We start from the raw sequence: 27,937 nt of genomic DNA, 5'->3' as shown, positions 1-27,937 counted from the left end.
ATTTACTGTCATTTCGTTACGTTATATAAATACAATGTACAGGATGATGCACATCGTAGAAACACGAAAAACACGATTATTTTCAACAAAATATTATCGCATTATCCGACACACTTGGTCATCATTAAAAAGAATCGACCTATCGAATATTAATTTTATCGCGTACCAAGAATATCTTCTTTAAAAAAAACGTATCTTCGTTGCATCTTCTCTGATTCATAATTCGCTGCTGGTTTGTGAAACTTTCGTTGACTTTCCTGAATTTGACAATAGGAATACAACGTGGCGGAATAATTTCCACGGTAATGTCGTTTATCCGCCCCATGAACTCAGAATTAATAGAAGTTTATCGTGTCCAAATAATAAATATTGACGAAAATGGCAAAATATGATTCATCGGGAAAAATGTTATCAAAATCGATGACCCAACGGCTGTGCTCTTTCCTTGCGAGATAACGCGCGACAAAGTAAAATACATGGAAGAACGACACAGAGGATTATAAATAGGCGTATCTGCAGCGTGCAGGCTGTCGGAAAATAAAGTATTAAAAGAGACAGAACAAGAGCCACATTAGTCCGATCGGAGGTTCGAGGCGAGTCAGCGGTCTCGAGTAGGTTGTCGGAGCCTTCAGGGCAGAATTGCACCATCCAGAGAGTTAGATCCCCTTGGGCGAATCAGCGGCCTTATTTACCCTTCTACCAACGTGCCGGCGGCTTTCTGAGATCAACCAACGTCACGTGTAAAACGGAATACACGCGTGTGCATACGTAACGCGTATGCGTAAAAGGCGTTGCACACGCGCCACACTCTGCGTATAAAAATATTTTTGCCTTTTTGTACCGCCTAACTGTTAGCTCGGTTGTATGACATTTTTATACCACCTGGAGAAACTTACATCTGGTTAGAAGGAAACTGGACGCGTACTTGTGCCTGTTAATCTAATAACAAGTAGTGATTTCTTCGTGTCGATATACAGTGGCTACAAGAAATATTCGTACACCATTGTGTTTGTTATAGCGCGTGTACATATTAATTAATTAGATTCAGGTATGTGAAATTTCGTACCATTTCTAGTATAATACTTTCGCGTGGCTACAAAAATTACACAAATAGAAAATTAATAAATGAAAGATTATATAAGTGCAAAAGTACAAATATAAATTTGTAGCCATCGTAGATTCTTTTCGTATCATAATCACGTGTTATTTGGCAATAGCTATAGTCGATGCATAGGATTTATGGATTATATTTGTCATTAGATATTTATACGAGTGTACATTGCATCGAGAATAGGCAATAAAGGACACACATAGGTAATGCGTGTTAATGTTTCAAATTTATATAAATTATATTTATACGCGGCCAAGTCGTGAATATAATTGTGATAAATGATCGCAGAATGGAAACTGATTGGGCGAGGTATAAAATGTTCCACGTTGTAATTTAATATAATTTAACTTCGTTAAAAAGTTGCCACACTCTTTACGTTTATAAATTTATAAAAATGAGTATTTGAAGTGTATATCACTTTTTCTCTCGCATAATGGAAAAATGAAGCAAAAACGAATGTACGAGATTGTATATATTAAAGTACCCTTAAAGTGTTCGATTAATGTCGTTTATACCTTGCCGTTTACCCGTTCGCTTCCATTTACTCGTTAACGTCGCAAGAGTAAACGCAGACGGGTAAATAACAGACCCCGACTACCTGAACTAAGGATGGTCTAACCGCAAAATACTTCAAAGTATCCACTAGTCCGATCGTCGTTCCGTACTGTAGCACAGGAAAGCCAGAAGATAAAGAAGAAGAGACTGAATTGATAATTCGATCGGCGAGTGATTCGCTAGCTTAGCTCGAGTTACACCGCGTTACGTTCCCAAGTAAAACAAGTCGGAAAGAAATATTTGAAAAAATGAAAAAACATCTTTTGAAGTGTTTTTAAACGTATGTATCTAGACTGCGAATTTTTATGCATCCGTAGGAAATTTGAAAATACAAAACTACACAGAATGCGCGTTATACGAAAGGATATACGAGACATTCAAAGTATCAGTACTTGTTTTTAAATATTTCATAGGTAAAGGAGTTCTCTGGCGAGGTTTTGCTCTTTTAAATTACATTCTCATAAATATGAATTTGCAGAAAAATCCGCAGTCTCTATTTCTTTAAACAGTATGAAATTTTGAGTTTGTTACAAGTCATCCGTCTGAGATTATCGTATTTGGCGTATCGTATTTCTAAATTACGACTGAAAGTGTATTTTTAAATGACAAAATATACGTCCAATAGACACTGTACAGTAGACGATGTACAGCTCCTTTGTTGAATAGATTCTTAAAAGGAACACGCCGAACGACATTTGATCGATCTAAATTTATCATTCTTTTTGAACCAACCATTACAGACTCGATTATTATGTAATATAGACTCACGCTTTATTCTAAATCCTCGTAATGACGGATCTCGCAGAGAACTCGATGTCAGCCATTGAGACGCATGCTCGCTTGATCCGTTCCCTGCTTGAATGATCTTTTTCTTTCTTTCTTTCTTTATTTTTTTGAAATGTTAATGAATGTGGAGTAAGGTTCGACCCGCGTGTGGTTGGACGCGCGTGTTCGCGGGCAGCAGAGCCTGTTCGTTTGTAGTTCATGCCTTCCGGTGAAGATCGAACCGGAGAAGGAGAGAGAGACAGGCAGTCTGGTTGCTAAACGTTTCAGAAAGGAATCGAATTCACAAATTGCTGATTTCGTGGACCCAGCTGCTTCCCACATCTCCGATCTACCTACGCCTAGTTAGACGACTATGCTAACACGCTGGGTTTATCCTTCGTCGATGCTTCTTAGAATTATTGATATTTTTAACACGTTCACTACCACAGTGAGCATCGGTGATCTAGGTCACCAAATTTTTTAGAATGATTAAGATAAGATAAATTTCATGAACTGGCAATAAATTTCATGGACTAAGTTTCCAGCAATGTGAATGATTTAGATAATATTGTCAAAAGAAAGTAGGCAAATAGAACGTATTTCGCAAAAATTAAATGTTACGATGTGGTATATTTCAATCTATCACGGATCCTAAAAAGAAATATATATATATATATATGAAATTTGCACGGCAATCAACCTGTTCATCTACCATGCATGTACCACATATTACAACTTTTGAATTTTCATTATGTTTTATGAAAAATTTGCTCGTCGTCTCTACCAGATTGAACGAATTCATTTCAATTCGGAACAGATTGCGACGAGTATAGTCTAGTTTTGCATCGTCGATCTTTCTGTACCATATTTATCTTAGCTTTTACCGTTACAATTATCACTCGGAAGGAAACTAAATTACAGAAATTAGCGATAACGTTTGATTTTTTGAGCACGAGAGATTCTCATTGCAAAATTCAATTTGAAAAATGAGAAATATTCGGATATCGAGGGACGGGTCAGAGATGCGTGAAATTTATCGTCGAATTGTCTTTGCTGGTATGGAGATTGAAACGAGTTGCGAAAGTTGGCATTGAGCAGAGAGGAAAATAATGTTCCGAAAGAGAAAATAAGTCACGTTTAAAAAAGATTTACTTCGTTTAATGGCACATGTTACGATAAAATGTTGCTCGCCGGGTTGTTCGCTTCGGTACTTTACGCTTCAACTTCTCTACTCTGCTGTCTGCTACTTGCAACCAACGTCTGACCTATTTCTTTCTCCAGTCGATCAACAATAAATTGCCAGTCAAAAGATGTCTAGAGAATTTTCAGGAAACATTCTCACTAAATTATTAGCTTTCTTTCGTGACGAAAATCGGACAAACATAGGAGAGATTTGAACGCGTTGGTTTTCGAACATTCAACGTTTTTACACGAAACTTTTTAAATAATTCTTGTGGAAAGAGATCGTACAAGGAACGAAGTTACAAAAAGTTGTGGAAAGAATTGTAGTTGTTATCATTGATTGATGGCGATGCGTGTTATAAAAATAAAAAGAATTGATTAAATCTAAAAATTTATGGTGCAATATAATTTACAAGATGGAAATAAAAATAAAAGGCGATTCGATAATATTGCATAATAACGATTTATGTACTTCATAAACACCTATTTTTACGAGAAAATACATGATTAAAATTTCTTAATAAAAAGTAATCCGCGCGGTGATTATTATTTGGCCTCTCATAAGCGAGTTTTATTAAAGAAGAAAAAAGAAATATGTATGTAATACGAACAGAAAGTAAATATTTAACGCGATCTTTTTTCAGATCGAATCTCTTAATTATACTTGTACATATCCAATTATTGAGCCATTTTAGCTTTTACCTCAAATATTATCTTACTTTCTGGGTTAATCGATAAAGAGATTTTAACGAAAGCTTATTACATATTGCAATATAATTTTTCGCCGGTCTTTGATCTCGGCGTTCAATTGAATTGATCTCAGGGATCATTTACTTTCACGAAGAATCTCTACCGTTTTATCTGGAATAATATTACAACTTTTAAAAGATCTTTTCCTTTCGCCCGTAACAATTTCTAACGATTGGCAAACTCATAAAATTGTTTTCGAGCCAAACGATAAGTACGGTCGTGAAATCTCAAGACTTCGACTGATTCTTGATAATTTGTAAAACAGTACGTTCGACTTAACAGAAAACGAAATATAAAATCGATCGTAAAACTTTAAAACCTTGCCTGATCGCTTTCGATTTCAACGATGAATAATTTCCACGTGCGGACTTATCGACCAAACAAATTAATTCTCAATTTGCTAATCGACTGAAAAAAAAAAAAGAAAAAGTGGCATCGCGTACGAATGAACGAACGATAGTGAGAGCAATGGAAACGATCCGTTCGTCAAACCTCACCTGGCGTGACGTTTTAGTAAGGTGAATGGAGTCCCCCCTTTCTTTCTCTTCCCCACTATCGTGTGCTCCAAGTACATGATTCTTATGGGACGAGTGGAGAACGCGATTACTTTTGTCCATTCAATGAAATCAGATAAATGCGAGGTGGCAAACGATTTATCACGTGAGTAATACTCACCACGAGGAAAACTCGAGAGCGCGTGGGCTGCCGAAATTTCGGCAAATCATTATTTATCTTTCTTCGTATTAATCAATTTATGCGAAAGTTTCAAAGTTTTTATTGTTTCGCATTTTACAAGTAAACGACAGAACAAAGTAAAGGAGAAATGTCTTAAAACCATGGTAAGACACGGGGAGGTTCGAAAGAGTTTCAAAATTTCTTTGATAAAATTACTTATTTTATCAGATAGATCGAATTATTACCTATTATTCATAAGATAAACATTTTCACTGAAAAATTTCATAAATCTTATCAAATTGTTCTACATTTGAGAGGCCAAATTACCTTGCTGAACTCGTGTTCATATCGAGCAAATTTTCTTATCAACGACGATTTGATAATTAGCAAGACTATCAGCGTTGGAAAACGTTAAATATTCTGTTTTAACATAATGGACTAAGTTACTCCGGCTATTTGTTGTCCTTCGTTACTTGAAAATGTTCCTCTGCCAATCTTACTTTTCAATCTTCCGTAAATATTCAATATTTTTTATACCAGTGCGTGTAATTCAACGCGAAATCATGAAACGAAAGTTATATCACGGCTCTCAGTGCGGTAACGGTTAATTTCGTTTGTCGAGTCGGTCGGGGCTCGTTATCTTTCCTAGCAGAGCATTAATAATTATGTATCGAACACGTGACTTACGTGAGCTAAGCTGGCGACAGCCAGACCAAAGGTGAACGCGATGTGTACCACCGTCGGAGGATTGTCCGCGGTCCACGTGATACAGGATGCACAGCCGATCAGCACCAGAAGAAACGTTCCCAAGGTTTCGGCGAACAGCTTCAACAGAAACTCGAACTTCATCACCTCTTCGAGGCCGACGAAATCTTTCATGCCTGGACAGAACCAACAAGAAGAACAAGAAAATAACGTGTGACCATTCGGATTACATCGTCGAGCAACATTTTTCCATTCTCGTTGTAACATTTTGTTGCTAATTAAATAACGCATGAAAAGACATGGAAGACGTTTCTCACTGTCCGTCTTTATTGAAACGTCAAATCTCGTAGTGTATTGAACAAATGAGCGCGGACACAAGCGAATATTCGTTATTGTCGGTGTCGTCTTTTTAAGCATACGTTGCGATGATTGTTATCTTTAACAAAAGAAATCCCGTCTTCTTGTCTGCTGGTGTATCGATCATTCGAATACAGGTATGAATTTTAATTCATTGTGCCGACGTTTTTGTACTTGTTTGCTTTCCTTTCTTTCTTTTCGTTACCTTTCTGTTCTTTCTTTCTTTTTCCTTTTCTTTTTTTTTTTTTTTTTTTTTTTGTTCACGGAGAGGGGAGAGTAATTATGCAACAGAAGTCAATGAAACAGATGGCGCAAAGCCGCTGCGTTCTATAAAACAAAGGGAAAGGTGTAAACAGAATGCGCGAAAAATGTTCAGTGGGGCGACATTGTCGAAATTCTGTTTTTCTGATTATCGTTGGACGAATATTATGTTGAGCTAAAAGCTATTACGATCGCAACACACGCTAAATTGTCATTACGTAATTGACATAATGGATGCCACGACATAATGATACCGCGATTTCATATAAAGAAATCTAATTATATTCTAAGGTAACTGTACGTGCTGCAATTTGCATTTAAAAAACTGCAAAGATATTTGTCGCTTTTGAAGTTTCATTTTACGTTATAAACATTGCCATTATCACGTTGTAAATTAAAATAAAAACACACGAATGCATATTTTTCGCCAGTAAAATAACGAAAAGAAAGTACGTGCAGTAAAAGTAAGAAATGGCAGTGGCGAGAAAATTTTCTTACACATCGACGATATCAAAATTGTCTAAAAATAAGGACCAATTAAAGTTCCTTTGTAACGATCAGTATATCCTGAAACGACATGAGTGTTTGCCGTGTAATTTATTATTTATTATCGAACCAAACAAATCAATTTACTATTGAACCAACAGACGGAGATATCGCCCATATGCGTGCGAACTATCGGCATAGTTGGGAACACTATCCAGAAGCGCACATTTATCAAAGAATCATTGACAATCGTAAGAAAATATATTTTCTTCTACGATCATCGTGTACATTGCTCGTCTTACTAATGAGAATTTAAATTTATCGCGAATCATATATCGAAATAGATGAAGTTGGAGTGTAAATTTTGCGATCTAATCCTTTCTGATTGAGCGATAGAACTCTGTGATTCATGTAATCTATTCAATTAACTATTACTATTATTCCTTTAGAAACAAATGGCGAATGGAAAGAGATATACACGAGCGCGTTACGTTGTAATTCACATAGCGATTAGATGATATCTTAAAACAATGACGATAGACCGATAGCACGGGTGCCAATTTTAGCAAGCTACAAAATTTGTCGACGCGCATCAAATTAGCTTTTCGTTTTGTCGATTCGAAATTCTATATCGATACCCTGTCGATATTACATAGATTACGTAAATTTTGAAGCTGTTCGAACAGGCGCGCGTTACACATGTTCGCGATATCGTATTCTATCGTATCCCATAATTTTAAATATTTCGACGCGTGACTAGTGTTCGATTCGCCATCGCTTTTCTAAGATGTTAATAAACGACATACCTTTCCAACCCTTGCCCATTTTCCTCTCGATATCGCAGGCAAGACGGTCGAACAAAGAAGCAACAGCGTCCTCCCTTCGATCTACCACCCCGGTTCTCGTTCTTCACAACAAACGAACGTCAGCAGCGGATTGTTCTCTCATCGGAAGCTAGCTACCATTTCCCGAGAATATCGATCACCGATCACCGGTCACAAGGAACAATCTTTCCCTCTCTCTCCCCCTCTGCCAACCTTTCTCTCCCCCTCGTCTAAAGACAAAGGATCCTTTCGAAATAAGAAGACAATGGTAACAACTTATCACCTCGATCGCCGGCCACGACTATCGCGGTGTTTTATCCGGCGTAACGGGAAACTCGAACACGGTAAAAAAGCGTGGCAGAACGATCGAAGACGAGGGTTCCGTGGCTTAATGAAGCGAAGCGGAAGGAAAGACGAGAATAAAAAAAAAAAAGAGAAAAATGTCTGTTTCACGGTGGTGGCGCACTGGTTCGCGATGTTCGACGATACACCACGTGGAGTCTCTGGGCTATTGAGTCTGCGGAGCGCGGGTTTCGCCTTCATATATCGCTGTTCTCCACTGCTGTCCTCCCCCCAATCGACACGCAGATCCCTCCTTTCTCACCTCCTCCACCTCCAGTCTGTTCATCATCGTAGCCCCACTCAAAAACTCATTCAAAACGGAATCCGTATCTGTTTCGCATCGTATGGTCCTGCGGGCCAGGATACCTGCAATCGCGAGGCGTAGTCTCGGACTTCGTATCCTTGACATGTCGCAGGTTAATGTATCCCACGCGCGCGCTCCTCTAACGGATCGTGCCGATTTTAACGCTACCAAGCTTTCCAGCCAACCAACCGAACCAACACGGATTCGACGATCAAGATGTTGTAATTACCACGAAGCGGTCCGATGTAACTACATTTACCACGGATGTAATTATGTTTCTGGTCATCGCAGAGGCTGTTGTCTTTTGTAACGTAACTCGGATCTTAGGCGGCGTAGAAGGATCTACGATCTCGCGATCGCGTTGCGGGGAACGGCCGATGCGCAATTAAATTTCGCGGAGGCGTAGATATCGGTAGCTTGTGCCAGGGAAACCAAACTGCAGCCAGAAAAAAGGGATACTATATTGGATAACGAATTCCTTGCAATTTTCGTGAATTAGATTAAGTAGGAAATTGGCGAAGATTATTATCAGACATTAGCGGTTTTTATGAAATTCGAAGGTATAAAGGCGACGAAATGTAAATAATATGCGAAAAAAATATCTAAAATATAATACTTATTATGATATTTAACAAACAAGATGATCATCTGTTTTGATTCCGCATTTCTAAATGATATTCGTGAGAATACGAATTTGCATAAATATCCGCCGTCTAATTATCATCGTTGTAGCGAAGTAGATGAGAAACGTTAAATGGGATTATCGATATGAATTTAAGAATTTGATATGCAATTAGCTACCTAGATACACGAGAGTGGTGTATTTATGCATGATAGGTGCGTTATATGATACGATTATACGATTATCGTGGCAGGGACGTGATTATGTTCTCAGTTTTCAATACTTTTTTCACTGCAACTGATATTCTTAATTTACATTGAACTTACTTTCTGTCAGTAGTACAACGTATCGACATACTTGAATATACTTTAGAAAAAGTAATTATAGACGTACTGCAATGTACATTTTCTTATTTCAAAGAATTTCAATGTCGCGCTTGCGTTACTCAGATAAGTTATCACAATTATAAACTTAACTACTGGTATATTTTACGTATTCCAATGACGCACTGTTGTGCCAGCGTAAATTAAAGTCTACTGGATGAGATCCGAAACATTCTATATGAAAAACAAATGATTTGAACAAGAAAATTCCAAGATTTCATATGTGCGTCTGTATGTAAAATTGAATTAATCTCGCAATTTTATATTACCATATTTTGTATCCATGCGAATGTACCGTAATTCTTTCTAAACTTATACCGATTGTAGCTTATTTGGCCATTGGGACATTATAAAGCAGCTTGATTCGGGTAACGTTCTTTTAATTCACCATAAAACGCACAGTCATGAACAACTGAAAAGATACCTCGTCTGTGTGAATGTTAAACCGTCAGAAGATCAATGTCGAATAACACATTACGTTATGAATTGCAAATCAGTAATATTTAAGATATTTTATAGTTACGTTACGATGTAAATTCTATAAGTATAAACTAGGATGGAAGTTTTCTCGTATAGAATTCATTTAAAAATATGTTTTTCACCTGTCATATATGTTCATATTAATAAATCATACCTATACAGACGTGTACGTATATAAATAATCGTACAACGACGAACATTCGTCTTTGTTTTTAAACTTTTAGCTTTAATTAAAATATTCATTGGAATGCGCGTTATTGTCAAAGGATTTGCAACACCACGTTCAATCAGGATATCCTTTCAAATTGCAATTTTATCGTTCAATTTTATATATATAAAATGTATAAATTTCAAGATACAGATATCGCATCCAATTTTTCATTATACACCCTGTACGTTTGTAAATCTGCGTTCGTCGGACATTCCTTCGTCCGTTCCTTTCATCATACTTTTTCTGCCTCTCATCCGACTGATTCGATCGTGTTCTTACATAATGCCTGTTGGGTTTAGTTTTTAAACTAGAGGAAGGTGATCGAGCAGATCGTAGCACGCAGTTTCGCGAGAATCGCGCGAAACGATCTTCGTTCGACTTTGCTATAGCTACGCGTCACATAAAACATATATCTTTTACGTTTACTTTGAAATATTACTAACTGGTTGTAGATGTTAATGGTTGAAAATAACGATAACAATTAGCAGATGATCACACACACAAGATTCGGATATTTACAAACGTTTGGTGCTATTGCTAATCGTAACTAACAAGGCCTCATCTTATGTGTTTGTTTCAGTGATATCATCGAATGCAGAACAAGGTGATATCAACAAGGTAATTACAAACATCACGAGTCAACAGTGGCATGTAAATATCGTACGGAGTAATATGCACGCATATTCATTTTCCAGTTATCAGTGGTTATCTATGAGCGGCGTTGTTCTACAGACAGATAATTAGGCTAGTCGAATTCTTGGAGATTGCAAAACTGCACCGCACTGCCGTTACACATGTCCCACGATAGTAATTAAGTGCCATTAATTGGGTCACTGCGTAGCGAGGTATCTCCTGCAAATAGATCCTTCGCGCACCTGCTGCTTCATTTGCATCGTTCGGTCCTACGAACGGGGTTCAACGAATGTTCGCTTCTTTTTGCATTCGTTAATTTTTCACCGATTCGCTTCCCTGTAGATCATATCCGTTGTTACATAAAAATTTGGATTTATTCCTTTTCACACTTACATTTGTTTGCAAATCATACTCGTTGTTATCTAATCGGTTTCTTATGTTCGAAAGTTTGAACGTCCCTGGTAATCGAAACGAAAATCCGAAGGAAAGTGAAATATCCCAACTCTGCTACAATTCCTTATAAGCTTTTACGATTATATCGATTTGAAATTGGATACGCATGAATGTAATTTTCTAAATTGGCAGACAGTGTGCAGGGATACGTATCGAAATGCCCTGTGCAAAGATATGTAGGTTCTTCGGACGATAATTAAGTACCTTTAATTGGACCCGTGTACCGGAGGAATGGTTTCTGCAAACCATCGGCAGGTAGCACACCTGTGTAACTATTCACTCGCGTCGTTTATAGCTAAGCGAACATGAATGGGCAAGAAAAAGAGCGATATCTGTGGCATCTACAGGGTGATTCAGAAACACCGTTGCACGCATTTTTGAAATTGTGTCGACGTAACGCGACTAACGCGCGAGAAATGAAATTACAGTGGGAAATGTAAACGTTCAAGTATTATGCAGATGTTATTAACGAGAGACGATAGGAGATTAGATTTTTACTCGATTACGGTAAATGTCACTATAGCATTACTTTCATCTTCCATTCCTAAACCGCACCTACGACATTATCAATTCAAGACGCAGTGAGTCATAAAATGTTAAAACGAACGACGTGTTTCCAATACGATGTTATCAATCGCCGAAGAACGTTGTTCATAGCCATTAAGGGGACGTCCTTGTCGATGCGACGAGCGTCGATAACTTAACAAAGTGGCAAATCGTCGCTGTCTCGTACGCAACTACGAGAGTTTACCAGAAACAACGATTTCAAAAATAGCCTTTCGCAAAAGGATACCGACCCGATCTATTCTCGTAGGAAGTTAAATGTCAAATTTCACGACCCTTGAGCGAACAATGTGCAAACGTAACCCGCGGCGTATTTCGCAAACTCCGTGCCCCAGAAAGTAACAAGGGCCTCAGGGCTGTACTTATAAGTTTGAAGAGCTGGCGGGGTGTACGCGCAAACAAAAAATCATATAGATTGTCTATTATTTGCATTACTGGTTTCCGCGAGCCGGGATATAATTGTACGAGAGAAGGGACAAACACCACGGAGCAATATGTTCTGCTGTTTTAATATTTTCTAGAAGTTTTCTAGATTTGTAGCCCAAGGCGATTGTCGATGAACGTACGATACTAAAAAGAAACTAAAAAGTTACCGATGTTACAATCGTAAGTATGGAAATTCGTATTTTGATAAATCCACTTAAACAAATGAAATCTAAACGGAGATTTATTTCATTTGCCGAATATTGTGATTAGTACTATACTTTCGATATATTCTAGATTTTTGCGTATTATGTGCGTTTTTGCGATTTTAAATTTCCTATCAGTGGATAAAAGACCACGGTCTAATCGTAAGAGATAGTTTAGTTATACTGTTTAGTCAATGGTTTCTAGTCGCTTCATAAAGTTTCGACGAAATTTTCTCAAATTACACCGCAGAAACGGTGGGAATATTTTTAGGCAACCTGACGATCGTACCGCTGGTACTCGCGTAGTTTCGTCATTTTATCCTTTGACTTTCCCTCTTTTTTCGTTTAAGACGTAACACGTTCAGTTGCGCGAGCATTCAATAGGAATTGGGATAGTTTCAGTGAACCCTGCCGCAACGACAACAGCCAAGTTCGTAAGCACGATTTATTACCAGCCTAATCCTCTTGCTTCTCTGCTTATGAACTGTTTCGCGCGTCAATTTCCGACCGAAAAGGAATGGTTCCTATTTTACCGTGTAGTGAATGTGCCACGAAATTGCCACAATTATATCGTGCACCGTGATCATTCTTTTCTCTACGCCGTCTACAAAAACACGTGCTCCCGCGAAAACTTTCCTTTTTCAACGATCCGCGGCTGGAAATTATTTAGGAAAAGATAGAGATTTCGCGTCACGTTGGTTCACGAACGTTAAGATCGTACGAGAGATTTACCGACGTTGATATTTACGTATGGTAAAAGTTTTCAACGCTAATGAACTTTGTTTAACGATTCGCTATTTCAGTGAAAACACTAATTTCCAGTGAAACTTCCTGCTTTTGTGGATCGAAGATTATTTTTATATTATAAATCTTGCTGTTCGGTCTGAGAACCGATAGAGAAAGTTCCTCTTGTTTTTTAAACGAGTTTCCACGTTTGTTAGTTAAGAGAATGCTCCGATAAAGGAGGATTTACAAGAATGATTACTCGAACGTTATACTTTAAAATGTGATCATTGTTTAATATTAATGATATTTTAACTCTCTATTGGTAACGAGAGAACGTGTTTCCTTTGTGTCTGATATATGGTACGGGTATGTGAGTATTTGCGGTATAATGAAAAACGAGACTGATTTTCACATAAACGTAACGACGTTAGTATATCAGAATATTGAAATTGATATAGAATAAAAAGATAATGATATAATATTCACTGAATCAAGTACCCCATAGGATAATAAAACGAGCGAAGAGAATAACAGCAACAGTACGGTATAACCAATAATATGCAATAATCATTTCCACATAATTTACATAGAAGAACATACAGGTGTTTAGCAGATGCTATTACTATTGTGGAATATCATCGCATTTAGATGTCTATCCACTCGATTCTGTTTCTCGTTGGTACACGATCATTCGTATTGTATTGCGTAAATTCACAATTTGCTTTGATGGAAGGAATTGCGACGTAGCGATTATTTAGAATCCGCGCTATAATTGCTACCTCGGTTACGGTTGTAGCCGAAATTGACAAGCGATGAGTCGGTTTCCTGGGCAGGAAACAGCCGCTAAGTTTCTAGGAAATAGAATGGAAAATAAGGTGTTGCGCGAATTTTCACGGTGCGCACAAGCTGTGTATGAGAATTGTGCTGGAAGAAGGAAAATTACCTTAACGTAACGTACGAATCCGCATGATGAACTGGCTGAACGAACACGTTTACCTGTTACGTGATAATAGTTTTAATCAGCTCCTCCATCGATGTCAGAATTTTTTACTAATGACTTGCCGCGGAGATTCATTCATTTTCTAGAAGCGTATTTCGAAACGGATTTCAATCTTTCGGTTTACCGCGAAATTCTCTTTCACGTGTTTCGTTTGGTGCGCATTCGCATTCAGCAAATGGACAATTTTTGTAATGCTGATTACAACTCATTCGTTTTAACCTTTATTCCTCATGATAGAGATAAAGCGCACCGAAACGCGCTCACTTATCATCGATTCTTACCGAGAAATGATATAGAAAAAATGTCTATTGACAAAGTTCATTCGGGGTACTGTATATCTTACTGTATATCTTATCAGCGAGAGACAAATGCCGCGGAAACAATTGTAATAATAGAAACTATGTCGTAAATTAAATATTAATAAACAATATAAAAAATCATTATTTTCTTTTACTTAAAAAACGGACAGAAACAAGTTGAAGCATATCTAACGTTATTGAAACCCGCGTATCAACCGTGATATTAATTAAGCCAGGACAGATTTCGAATAACCCGGGTATCCTTTGCAATTGCGTGATTTTATCGATGGTAAAAATCATTAAAATGTGTGGCGTGGTGTGACGATATTGACGGCAAAACCGCAGAAATAATCAAAGCACGAGCTCGTAAAATCTCCGTTACGCTTATTCACGTGTTGCGGTCTACAGTGTGGTGGGACGTCGCCATCAAAATATTCTTTAAACTGTTGTACGTAATCGAAACCTGAAATTAAATATACCCGACGTCGCAAAAGGTTGCAAAGAGCGTACTGTTGGCCTGGGGCAATTTTCTCGAGCGGAAATTATGAATGTCAGTGCATAGAAAGGTCTGTATAATGGGATGCATAACACGGCGACGCTGATGTCATAATCCGAGCGAAAAACGAATATTTCATTTCGCTGCAAACGAAGATAAATATCGTTTATAATTTAGATGTCAGAGAAATTTAGCGACATAATCGAAATGTATCATTATGAGTATAAATAACGTCCGAATGTACTTTGTTTCGGTCGAAATTTGTCCAGCCACCGACAAATTTATCGTTAAGTATCTCCTGAATTCTGTACTCTTCGAGATTGTTAATAAATTCACGTAATCGTTGCGTATTCCTTACTGGATAAGAAATAAAGTTCTTCTATTGCTTAATAACGTGACTTTCGTGTGTCTTGTATAAAAAAAATTATTAATTATCAAATTATATCCCCTTCGAAGCAATTTCACTTTTATTCGAAATATTTTCCCCTATTAGGAGTGGTTTCCGAGATATTCGCAAGGATTGACTTAAGTGGCACATCCTGTATAATAAATAACGAATCACATAATGAATGACTTTCCTGTATCTGTAATGTTTATCATCGATGACGCAGTTTACCGAGAAATTCTTTTCTTCGCATCTTTCAACATGTAACGAGGATATGGATAAAAGAATGGAAAGAGAAATAATTTAATAATAAACCGACTATTTGCAATTATCTGCCCTCGATCTTCGCTAGGTAGACGTTGAAACAGGAACGCGCGTCTCTCCTAAGAAGACGTCGTCGTTGACGAGATAATCAGCAGACTACGTATCATTATGCGTTTATGGAAAATTTGAAGATGCAAAAATGCATAAAATGCGTATAACACGCAAAAGAATATAACATATGCAAAGTATAGTACTCGTTGTGATACTTGATAGGTGAAACAATCCTCTATTTAGATTCCACTTTTTTAATTATATTCGCATAAATATTTATATGCACAAATATCTGCAGTCTTAGTAATCAGCAACGGTCGTGAATTTGCTATGTTCGATCGATGTATGCGACGTACTTCTTCGAAATGCGCATTTTCACTTGCAATGATCGATACGTATGGCTAAATCGTCTCTGGTACGTTAGATTATACGCGGGTATTCACAATGTTAAATTATATCAATCTCTATCGAACTGGGTCAGGTTTGGGTTATCTTTAACGAACGAAAACGAAAGCTTTATCGCACTTCATATCGTTTAACTTGACTTTGTTATCGTTAATATCGCGGCGTTCGACACTGTTTGAAGCTCTCAAGTCAAGAAGTCTCTTTCAAGAGTCCCATTCGAAAAGTTTATTATAGATAGGATCGAATAATTAAACGAATATCCGACTTGCAGTTTAATTTTTCTCTCTTTTCTAGGAAACGGTATAGCAATTTCGGTGTGTTATACTAAAACAGCAGCAGGAATGTATTAATAAAAATACGCGTTATGTGTAACGTAATGTATTAACGCAAGTAATTACATATATCCTTCCATAAGCGCAAATAAGACTAGTTTAGAGATTCAGTTTAATAATTATAGAAATAAATAAATCATATAAGGTACGATTATTCAAGTTAACATAATAGAAAACTGACGTGCCATTGTTGAATGTGTTACTTATAGCGCAACAGCGAGAGTCTGAGGAAGTTAAACGAATATATGAATACATATACGAACAGTTCATATTGATGTGAAATTTAATAATTTAAATTATCCTCAATCGTTTCTTCCAACTCATATTTTAGCATTTATTCTTCGTATGGATGTTACATGCTTCTATGCACCACCTATCGTCCTGATCAAACGCTTTAAACATTCTTTCCCGCTTATTCTTTCCCGTTTGAACGTAATATTTTTAAATTAACGATAATTTCCACTACGTCGTAGTATCCTAAGATAATTAGTATCTTAAATACCCTACTATCGAGAAAAGGCGCAACGCTCTCTGCACGTTTAAACGCATTCGTGCACGTGTGCACACGAAGGCAGCGTGGCATCGTCGAAAAGTACAACGTGACTGCTCTCAATTTTGTTTTTCTGTTTAACGAAAGAGACAAATCGTGGACGAAAGAGCGATGATTTTATTACAGGTATTCTCGGATAGCGCGACGCCACGAACACTGTAAACATCGACGTGAACCCGTATCGTGTAATTACGTATTTTGCCGGTACAGCCGGTTCGGAGCATGTGTGAAGTTAATCAATCCAGTTAGAGCGAAAACTGGTCATTACGGTGGTCTGTTAACGGCAAGCAAATGGTAGCCAGTCATCGGTTCACGCATCGTTACCTCTTTCGCCTTATTTTTGCTCGGTGTTTATATTTTTTGCCAATTCTAGATCGACGATATTTGAATTGTATTTATTCGACGACACGTGCAACGTTCTGCGTAAAAAGACAACACATGTTACTTTGTTAAACCGGTTTTTCAGTAATACGAATAATCCACTAGCCCGTAAATGTACCCTGGTAAAATATTCCTCTTTCTACAATTTCTTTTCTTCTTCGTAATAATTCCAGTAGGAAATTCAATGAATTTTATTCGAAATAAATGGAATTTCAATAGATCGAAGATCCACGAGTACAACAAGGAAGTTATGGCTTAATATATGCAGTTTTCAAAGCCTTTGGAAAACTTGATACAAGAGTAAACACATTTTTCTCTTCTTATTGCACATCTATTTCTCTGTTAGTCTTTATTATTGTTCAGCCTGTCTTCGCTATGCATCGGTATGCGACTCCATTTTCATTTAGCATGCATTCCGAGTTGGTAGCACGCAGAAGAAGCTCATTGTCGTAATAGGCTAGTGTAGCTACCATTGGAATTTTTTTTCAATCGAAACAGATCGATTGTAGTTCCAACTATAATACCGTTTTCTCTTATTAACCTGTTATTTATATTTCAAACCTTCGATAATACCGTACAGAATACTTTGAAGCTAAATTCTATTACAAGTAATTCCTACTTCGTGTCTCATCACTGCTTTTTTGAAAAAAAGAAGAGAACTTACTTTTCCAACGCGATATATGGGATCGAGTAACCCATTAAAAATTAAACACTTTGCGAGAAGATCGAGCGCATCGACTTCCTTATTTTCATCGTCGTAAGTTCCATAAACGCGTTGCACGTTCTTATTATTTTAAGATCGTTCTCTGTCGTCTAAAAAACTTTGCGGTGTTTGAAAAGTTTATCTTAGAAATTCTTAAAATGAAAGAGAAACAAGTATGTCTAACAGCGTTACGATGCAAAGTTTTATTGGTCGCTAATTCACCGTACAAATTCATTCGTCAATTATCGACCGTCTGTTAATTCATGGAAGTTGTCCTTATATCTATAAATTATTTACAAACGCGACATGCAATCGTTTCAAATGTAACTATTTGCTCTTCGTTGTATTGTCGTTCCTTGTTGTCGGTCAAAGTTCAGCTGCGTGTCGGTTAGGTATATTAATTCTATTATTCTCGCATCGCGGTTGGAAAAGATATTACGCGTATGTAACGCGTGTTTTACCAAGAAGGTCGTTTCGGGTTCAGCAAGACGAGACGGAACATGGAAATTACTTCCAATAAAATTCATCGTAAAACTATTTTGCACAACGTTGTTAAGCCTTTCACCGTGGACCTCGTACGTCGTACGAGCACATCGAAAATTACAAACTATTATGATTTATAAATCTTACGACGATCCACGAATTCATTATGTATTTCCTATTATGTAATCTACGGTAAGAGGAGTACATACATCGATAGACAGATAAATTAGTATTAAATATATAATTCACATGAAACAACATTTTCCTCCAAGTTCTGCAACATAGTTATCGCAGCACGCTGTCCGTTTTAATCCGCAGCGAAAGGATTAATTCTGATTATTCGACCATAAGTACGAACGACGAGACAGAAACCACTTAGCGCGTAATTTTCTAGTTTGACGATTAGCCATGAATGAATAATACGGCATGTTTCTCGGTAAGTAGAATTCCGAACTCGTGCCACTCGGCTCTGTTTAGTAGACATAACACGTAGTAACTTGTTGTACCCGAAAGATTCGCACGATCCGACTCGCGTGCGACGTGCAATCAAAGTCAAGGTGAAATCTGGAAATTTCCAAACGTCATGGTTGAATCACGCCGGTGTACCAGATCTCTGTTACACCAAGATCGGAGAGATCGTGTCGTGTCGCGGCATCGAGAACCTGACTTTCTATGAACGGTATGATAGATCAAGAAAGATCAATCTTTTTCTATTTATGTTCTTCGGCAAGACGCTGAATATGGAGCGCGTAGCGTTGAATAAAATTGTTTCGCTACGCGTAACGAATGGATGGATACAGGTTGTCGTTTTCTACGAAGCAATACATTTTTCAAAAGATCTTTCGGAAGTCGATAGAGAGAGAATTTGTACTGCGTAAAGAGAATAGACGCGTTGAGTCGTGCGCTACAGAAGGAGTATGTTCTGTTTAATTTTGGTCAATCCGTTTGTATCGCAGAGGATGTTCTGTTTGCCATTTAGGGATCGAAGTTTCTCCTTTCATCAAATCTTTAGCAGGCCGAAGCATTTGAGTCAGTTGCTTTCGGTGAACTGGAGCAGGTATCGAGATTTGTAGTAACAGTAACACGATTTTTTAATTTCGGAAGTTTATTAATTAGAACGACGTAAACTAGAGGTGCACGCGAATGTAAATAAATCGTATAGCATTTAAATAAATCATACTAATTCATACGTAATAACGAATGATGGTTGTACGATGCGAAGAATCTGAATATCTATTTATGAGTGTAATTTATTTATTTTTAACGATCGCTATAATTTACGTCCAATTAATGGATTTACGTTTTATTGAAGTTATACGCTCGAATACATTATACGTAAATTGATGGAAGATCGTAAATGTCTATACATAGATTTTAACGGAGAGAGTAATAGGTCAACTTTAATTAACGAACATTAATTTAATGGCCGACATTTTACAATTAAAAGATAATATTATGTTAATCGAACTTACAGTTATAAGTAGTCCAATTTCTGTAAATACTAAGCAAATTAGTTACAATTGTTACTCAACAAGTCTTTGATACACGTAACCATCGTCATTTGCATGAATTAGCATTGTATCATATAGGCAACAGCGAGTCGCGATCTGTCGAGAATTCTTTCAGTCAAATTAAAATTAGCAATCCATGTATCGCGACTTCTCCGTCGATAAATTGCTAATTGAGAACGATTTTCTTATTTCAGAGATTTTTAAATACCTTAAATTGTTAAAAATGAAAAATCTTTTAACACTTTCTTATGCATTCTCCGAATGTTTCATACTAATTTTCCAAAACATTTTCTACCGCACGATAATTCATTTATAGAAACACAAACATTTGATATACTATCGGTCTTTCGAACAACGTATAAGAAATTCAGATACATGTATTTGGTATTTAATGCGCGCAAGAACTATAACACGTGGTTGCGTTTAAAAAAGACATACAATAGACACAGATATCCATTACGAGCGATGGAAGTTGTACGTGGTGTTTTAATTACTTCTTGGTATAGCTCAACATGACACACAATAAACGAAGTGGAAAATTTTTTCTGCCCGTTTCCTCCGTATAACTCGCATAAAACAGTGTGAGTTCGGCAGGACACAACGTGTCAACAAATTTCATGGTAATTGCGCAATTATCTCTCTCGAAGGACATACGAGTCCATGTAAACGTAGATAACGTTGTTCCTTGCAAGATGCGTCACCATGAAATAATCGCATATCAAATTAATGGATAGCGATCACGTGCTTTTTTTCCTTTTTTTTTTTTCTCACCGGAAATACATTTGTCGGTATTGACTGGTTTTGCAATACCGTGTATCAAGTCTCTCGTTTCGTACATTTCCACACCTTTGCGTTATGTGGAAATGTCACGCACCAATATGCTAATAGGTGCTACCGAATTTATATTACTTCCTACTATATTCCATCCTACACTACAGGTAATAGTTCTTCCATGTAGAATCGTGTAGGAGCAGTTGGTCGTTTACTTAGTATAATTATTGAAATTACGCAATTTAGTAATTAGAACGTTATTTAATTACAGCGAAAGATATAACGAAATACTTATACTTGTGGGAATAGCCACGTTTCGTTTTAATATATGGAAATAATATGTAAAAAGGTTATTGCAACGAACAGATCGAAATAATTTACAATTTATTCACACGTGCGAGACAAATTTATTACTGTTAATGCTTCCAAAGTAGATTTCTAGACTACCACTGTTGATCTTGAAACTGACAAGTCTATCTCAAAATTGTGCGAATGTTCCGCACATTAACGCTAAGTTCATTATGAGCTTTGTCTACATTATCGTTAGGAAAATATTTATATTACATGAAACTAACATTTATTTATACCGTTGTCAATGTTTCGCAGAAGAAACCTTTCGTTTTCGTCGAGTCTACCTAACATTTTCGATCTAATTGCGCGTATAAAGTCAGCCTTTACTCATTACGTTACACATTATACGATGTTCTATGTAAATCTACGTTATACCAAATTCTCGTGTCGGAGTATGCAAATTGTGAAATAACTTGATACAATATTATGAATTAAAAGTGACGTAAGATAGTATAGAAGGGAGTGTAACGCAATGACTAAAATCGTAATGTAAAATTACCATGTGTGTCGTTACAATAGAAGAAGATTAGAATATGGCGGTACTTACGATTATACCTATCTTGAACGTCTTCGTCATCCTTTACGCTCACTGATGCATGACGTTGCGATCTCTCGGTTTCAGTAAGTCCTTCCGGAAATACGGTAGAGACATTCATAGTACCAGTTGACTTGTAAAACTGCGAACAACACAGAATACTTATTTGCTCGATTTTGAAATTTATTCACCTTTGAATTATTAATTGCAATCTGATTTTCTGAAAATCACTCTGAATCACTGTTTTAATTTAAATTCAAATATCATTCTAAAGGCAATTTAATTTGAAAACCACGTACTCATGGATCATGCTCTGATCCATTCTCTATTCCTGTAACATGAGTTTCTCATTGTCACTGTAAATGTTTAAGACAAGTAATATATCGGCTAAAATAAATATTTAACGAACGAACGCAATTTACATTCATCACTGTTGTCGAAGTAAACACGCGTGCAATTAACAGAAATTTTAATTTCGTTCGGTGAGGAACGTTCCGTGATACTGTTGGATCGTGTTTGTCCGATCGTGTTTCCGGATCGTATTAGTGATATTGCTAATTCGACGTTTAAATTCGATCTATTAGCATCCTAGCTGACAACGTATCGCAAATGTTAGCGGTAATTTTCGATACCGGAACGATGTTTGTCAAACACAGGAATCAACCGTCTGTAAAAATACGTGCCAGCGAAGGTAAAAACAAAACGAATAAAATCGATTTTAGCTATTAAAATTTCCAACGGTCAGTCGCGAAAAGTGGTCGATTGTTACGCCTTTTTTATACCACGAATATATTATAAGCGAAATGCTTTTTTTCCCCTACCGTAAACATATATTCGTTCTGGTATTCGGTATTAATGGAAAATACTGTTCAATACATTACACAACTATAGTTTACAGACGATAAAACACTAAATTTCAGGTTTATTCTTAAAATACGGAAATACGAAGTACGAAATGAGGGAAGAATTTTTGCGATCAGGTCTGTAAACTTTTCAAGGCACACTAGAAATTTCTCAAATATCATACGCACTTTTCCTACGATATAAATACACCGCGACCGTGTTCTCCCATTTTATATTCTCGAGATATTGTTTGATAAAATTGAACTCAATCGTTATCAATGCATCGTTATCATGCTATGCGCGTTACACTTTCGAAAAGAAACTAAACCGGACGAGTAAATTCCTCTACGCCCTTCTCGGACAATTAACTCTGTAATACGAAATTAACATTTCTCGTTGTTGCATGCTTGCCGATTTAATCTAACTAGCTAAATTTTCATTTTTTAAATTTATATTCTAGTCGCAGGAAAGATAAGCATCTGCGCGAAAATAATATATAATAAAATTTAATCACCGAACCGCTTCTGAAAAAATCGTGAAAATAAAAAAGAATTATTTATCATCGAAATAAAATATGTACGTTACGATCGTACGGCACAAAATCATAGAAATTAATAGCCAAACACTTTTCTAAAAGGGTGACGGTAAATTGCACTCACAGGCTTTCGCGCCAACTGCTTGGCGGTCGGTTGTATAGTTAAAAACTCGTGCCAAAGATGTAGATAGGAAGGTCTATTGCCTACTGAACGTTGCATCCCTCGGTCGACTTATAGGAAGGCGATTCTCTTCGCCTAGGTCGTGTCTCTTCGTCCAACTATGAACCTCGCCACTGCGCACTTCGCCTAAACCGCGGCCACGTGTCAGAGTTTACGCCACAGGATCGGGGTTAACCGGCGAAATTCTATGAGGACAAACTGCGCGTGAATGGACATGCGGGGGAAGTCGGACGTTCCAACAATGATTCCGACTACGAGATGTTCGCCAATTGTGAATATAGCGTGACCAACTGAGCGCCAAGATCTCATGTACACGATGCCCTTGACAGCAACCCTGCCGCAATTGCGTGACGCGAAGATGGTCACTGAACAGAAAACACAAACCGTGTACAGTGATCAATCTTCCTCCTATGATAATGCGATGCTTTCGACTAGACCGACGTCCGTCACAGTCCTCGAGTTATTCCGCGCGCTGTCTGTGTTTTTTTTTTCCTTTCTTGGAACTTCTAACGAGCCACTAGAAGCGCTACCTTAATAAGTACAATCTAAACTGAGAATACGTTAGCTCAGCAAATTGCATAGCTCTGAAATTGGACGAACGTACGCTATTAATCGCATTTCAGTACACGGTTCGTTTTATCATAAACGATCTATGATCCATCGCTTGTTCGTTCGTTATCCTTTGATACGAACTATCTGTACTATAATATTTTATTGCGACTCAAGCGAAAATAAAATGCTAGTAAAAAAAAAAAGAAGATAGATAGGAATAAAACATTATTCGGCCACCGATCGTCGGTTATCGCGCGAATTTATCTACTCGTTTTACGAAATGGTTTTCTAACGAGTATCCACTGTACCAACCCTTGTCGATGGTAGTGTGCACTGGTCTCTTGTGTATTCTCAAGTAATTATTACGATGGAAACTTCTAGCAAACTAATTCCAACTTCGACTCGACGATATTAAGGACGTTGATAAGAGTATCGTTGGAAGGTCGTTTGGACGGTCTTCGACCGCGACTTCCGGTCATCGCCTGCAACGTCTCACGTCTACCGGTTAACGGCTGGCCGAGATCTCGCTGATACGATTCGCAAGTGGATCGTCGTTGCATCGAAAAGGAATCTCGTCTAAGCGAAACGCGTAAAAAAGAATTTATTCGAACGTAGCCGACATAGAGACCAAGCTTTTTGAATGCGGCCGTGAAAGAGTATTTTACGTTCGACATAAATCAATCCTTGCACCTTTCCCGTGGCCTATATCGGATCCGTTAACTGATATTACAGCGATAGCGAGTTCGCGTGCAGATAAAACCGCGACAATTAGCATACGTAAGGTCAGTCGATGGATACAATGAGAAGGAGGCGCGATGGAACGTCACACCTGCAGTGTCTTGCACTCGTTAGACGATCTACGCTCGATACTGGGATCGTTTCAGCATTTGTTTCGCGATAAGAACTCACTTTTACGTAAAAGTTTGCTTTGGCGATTATTTTGTTGCTGAACGAGACGAGATATTTCAAGGTAACAACGGTCAATCGTTAATATCACGTCTGTTATCGGTTATCGTGATACAGAAAATGTTATTTAACATCAAAGGCAAACTATGTACAATGTAACAGAGATTTTACATAGAACAATATAACGAGCGTATGTCGTACGGCGAATGCGCCATACATGTATACGTATAATGAAATAAGATAAGATTCCGACACTACAGTTCGTGTTTTCTATCGCAGTTTAATGCGGCATTTTTTAAATTTAGCGGTACGTTTATCGTATAAAACTATATTTTATAAAATTATAGGTATTAATGCAATTTGCGCAGAGATAAATAAAAATTGAATTTTTTTAATTTCTTTAAAGCGAGAAACAGAGAAGTTACAAGAATCATCGTTCACTGCACGATACTTATATTTTACAGACATAAATCCTTTATCGTAATACTTGATGCACGCAAACAGAACAATTGTACAATTATTAAAGTTTCATATCTGCGTTCCGCTATTTCTGCAATATCATACACTTTCATCGACATCTACGGATGTACTAACATGATATATGACTTGCTACCATTAATCTAACGACAACTACTTCGAACAATTATACCGAACAGTAAATCATTTGCGCCGTTCAATTGGTACACACTGTTTTAATTAGATCGAGGAACTCGATAGAGGAACAGCACGTGTTACGTCTACATTTTCGGTTACTGGTTCTCTGTATTATCAATTGGCTGATAACGATACAAAAGTGGATTCTAAGATTAGCAATCGCTTAATCAACGATCGGACTGAAGATTTTTATGCAAATACACGTCCTTACGGAGATAATTAAAGAAACAGGACGCGTATAAGGATTCGTCTCATCCTCTAACTCGCATAACTTTGTTTCAGATTTTTTTATATTTTTTCGCATATCACGTACGTTCCGAAAATTTTCGCGCTTTTAAATATCTCATAAATGCATAAGAATCCTCAGCCTGTCGATAACGGTCGAGAATGGTTCGCTCGACGTTTCTATGAATTTATAGTATCGTGGCATGTGCTTCTCGTCCGCGGAGCCTCTCGATCCAATTTCTACGACTTCGTTTCTTTTCACGAAGGGTACTTTGTCCGAAGATTAATGAACTTGTACCATCGAAACAGGGCTTTGTCAAGGCCGACAGAGAGGGTGTTCCTCGAACAAGCGCATACATGCTCTAAATTGAGAACCAAAAGGAGATTAGGGTGTGTTTAAGGCGAGGCGGCTGTTTCTCATTACATTCCGACTTCTTAATGCCTGACACATAACAGCGTCGGTGCTACAAATTTCGTGCACACCTCTTCTCCGACAATCGATGCGATCTTACCGATTATTACTTTGACGTTCCAGGGCATCCAGTGGCCGAAACTCGAAATTCGCGCAGGGAACGCGCGTCGTTGAAACGTTCATCTTCTTCCAAGCCATACATGGTTCATCGACATTGAAGAACAGTTAGATTTCTGTGGAGAAAAAGAACGACGCATTCGTAAGGGGGAAGATAATTGCCAGTAGCGACCTATGTGCGCGTTGTGAGAACGATTGTTCGTGTGTATAACATACAGAGCGCGTGTACGCGAAGAAATACATTCTTATCAGCCAGATATATGTTCTGCGGAAAAACAACAAGACGATGAACCAGTTGACAGTGGTGAACTCGTAGAAGGAGTACTAATAACGATAATGACGATGATGATGATGATCCTGTTGTACTATTACATTCTCAGGAACGTACGCAGGCTTATTGCGCGCGTACGTACAGGGTGGACAAAGAAAAAGAACGTTTTCCGTCGAAATATCTTTTGAACGAGGTAATTTTTAGTGATTCACGAAATTCTGAGAATCTGAAACTGACATATCCAAGGTACAGAAACAGTTTAAATAAAAATGTATACATATACAATTTTAGTATATATGTACGTAGCGTATATATTAGGCGCGTATATTATTATTATTATTTAAGTTTTAATAATTTAATCTTAAGTCTCATACCATACACTTAACTCTTTAAAATATTCCGTCCTTTTGATCCACCCTATATACGTATAGCAGGTCTGTAAAGTAACAGAGGCTTCCATGAACGACTTCGTATCAAGTTTTGAGTGTGCACCATCATGCGGAGGACCTTGAACTTTACCGCCGATCTAAAAAAGAACTAGAGGAAACGTTATAGTACGATTTTCCAAATGAACAATTTGCCCTATGAAAAATTATTATTGGAAAAGGCCGCCATTAATTTCGTTCGATTCGAAACGACGTTACGATAAATATATATGGTTGTCGCTTCTGCGATTTGTCTGGTATCGAAGAAATGAATTTGTTTAATAACGATAAGACGCGAGCCAAATGACAAGCGAGAGATTAGCTAATTATGACATTATTATTAAACAAACATAACGAAGAAACGATATACGATGTTTGATTAACGTATAATGGTCTTTTTATAGGAAGCCACTCAAGATTAATTAACATAACGCGGCAAGTTAATCTCGTTAAGGCACCTGATATATGGACGAATTAAATCATTCTCAAGTAGAGAATCAGCGGAGGCGTGCAACGTTGCGTTTAGAAATGCAGATTGGCCATTCGATCAATTTGTAACACTAAACGGTTCATCCTGTACGATTATTTTTATATCTGATTGTAATTAACCGCGAACATATACCTTTCGTAAATTGCATAATCTTTTCAAGCGGTTATGCTACGTAAACAGAAATTTATTCCTAACGATGTAATGACGTTTCCTTGCAGCAATAGCCGCGATCTGACAATCTTTAACGGTTCCTTCGCTTTTGACGAACGTAATGCAAGAATATATTCACGCTCGACACTGTCTGTATGGCAACAGATACGGATGGCCTGCACGGGCACCGTTAAATTTGTAGCCAATCGTTGTGAACGTTCGATCGAACGTTAAGAAAGAATGCTGAACAAATAAGGGGGTAAACCCAGCAACTTGTCAATCTGACGTACGATCGAAATACGACGGTACAGAGAGAGATCGTTGCATACAAATCGCAGGTAAAAGCTTTCAGGGGTGCGTGGTCACACGCGTGTTACTATTGTTTCCGAAGTTGTTAGTAAAAATTATTTAACCCCGCTGCGTTTCTTCGGTTATTTCCGACCCAATTTTATTTTCCCAACGGTAGAAAGTATCTCGTGCTTCGATAACAGACGAGAGAGTCCTTATCGTTATTTTTCCAGTTTCAATTTCAAGTTGAATCTTCTTCGAACGTTACAAATGCTTGTTATTTCTTAAAATCGGCGCGAGTTTAAAATATAAAAATTCGCGGATCGTGGCGGAGTCAAAATACCAGAAGTTGA

The 27,937-nt window shown here is 37.5% G+C and overlaps 1 protein-coding gene and 1 long non-coding RNA gene across 4 annotated transcripts in view; one reads left to right on the top strand and one right to left on the bottom strand.

Annotated features, from left to right (window-relative positions):
- LOC100647412 (aquaporin AQPAn.G) overlaps nucleotides 1–26,076 on the bottom strand; it is a 36,658-nt gene extending 10,582 nt beyond the window's left edge. Inside the window, exons 1-4 of one of the 3 annotated variants that reach the window (XM_003394117.4) lie at nucleotides 25,944–26,076; nucleotides 23,038–23,279; nucleotides 21,548–21,677; nucleotides 5,726–5,919 (exon numbers count right to left, since the gene is read on the bottom strand). In XM_003394117.4, coding sequence (XP_003394165.1) covers nucleotides 5,726–5,919; nucleotides 21,548–21,677; nucleotides 23,038–23,133 — 420 coding nt within the window. In that variant the 5' untranslated portion in view covers nucleotides 23,134–23,279; nucleotides 25,944–26,076. Of the gene's footprint in view, nucleotides 1–5,725; nucleotides 5,920–7,653; nucleotides 8,204–21,547; nucleotides 21,678–22,356; nucleotides 22,381–23,037; nucleotides 23,280–25,943 lie in introns of those variants that run through there. The other 2 variants (XM_012320537.3, XM_003394116.4) reach the window with 2 other exon arrangements.
- LOC125384676 lies at nucleotides 267–10,852 on the top strand. The gene is made up of 3 exons (XR_007223326.1): nucleotides 267–1,048; nucleotides 10,594–10,631; nucleotides 10,709–10,852. It is a non-coding gene; the product is annotated as an uncharacterized LOC125384676 (long non-coding RNA).
- Nucleotides 26,077–27,937: the final 1,861 nt, after the last annotated feature.

Source organism: Bombus terrestris, chromosome 3, assembly GCF_910591885.1.
Source record: "Bombus terrestris chromosome 3, iyBomTerr1.2, whole genome shotgun sequence".
Classification (NCBI taxonomy): domain Eukaryota; kingdom Metazoa; phylum Arthropoda; class Insecta; order Hymenoptera; family Apidae; genus Bombus; species Bombus terrestris.
The sequence above is the reverse complement of the archived record's forward strand: the minus strand, read 5'-3'. Positions and strand labels throughout refer to the sequence as shown.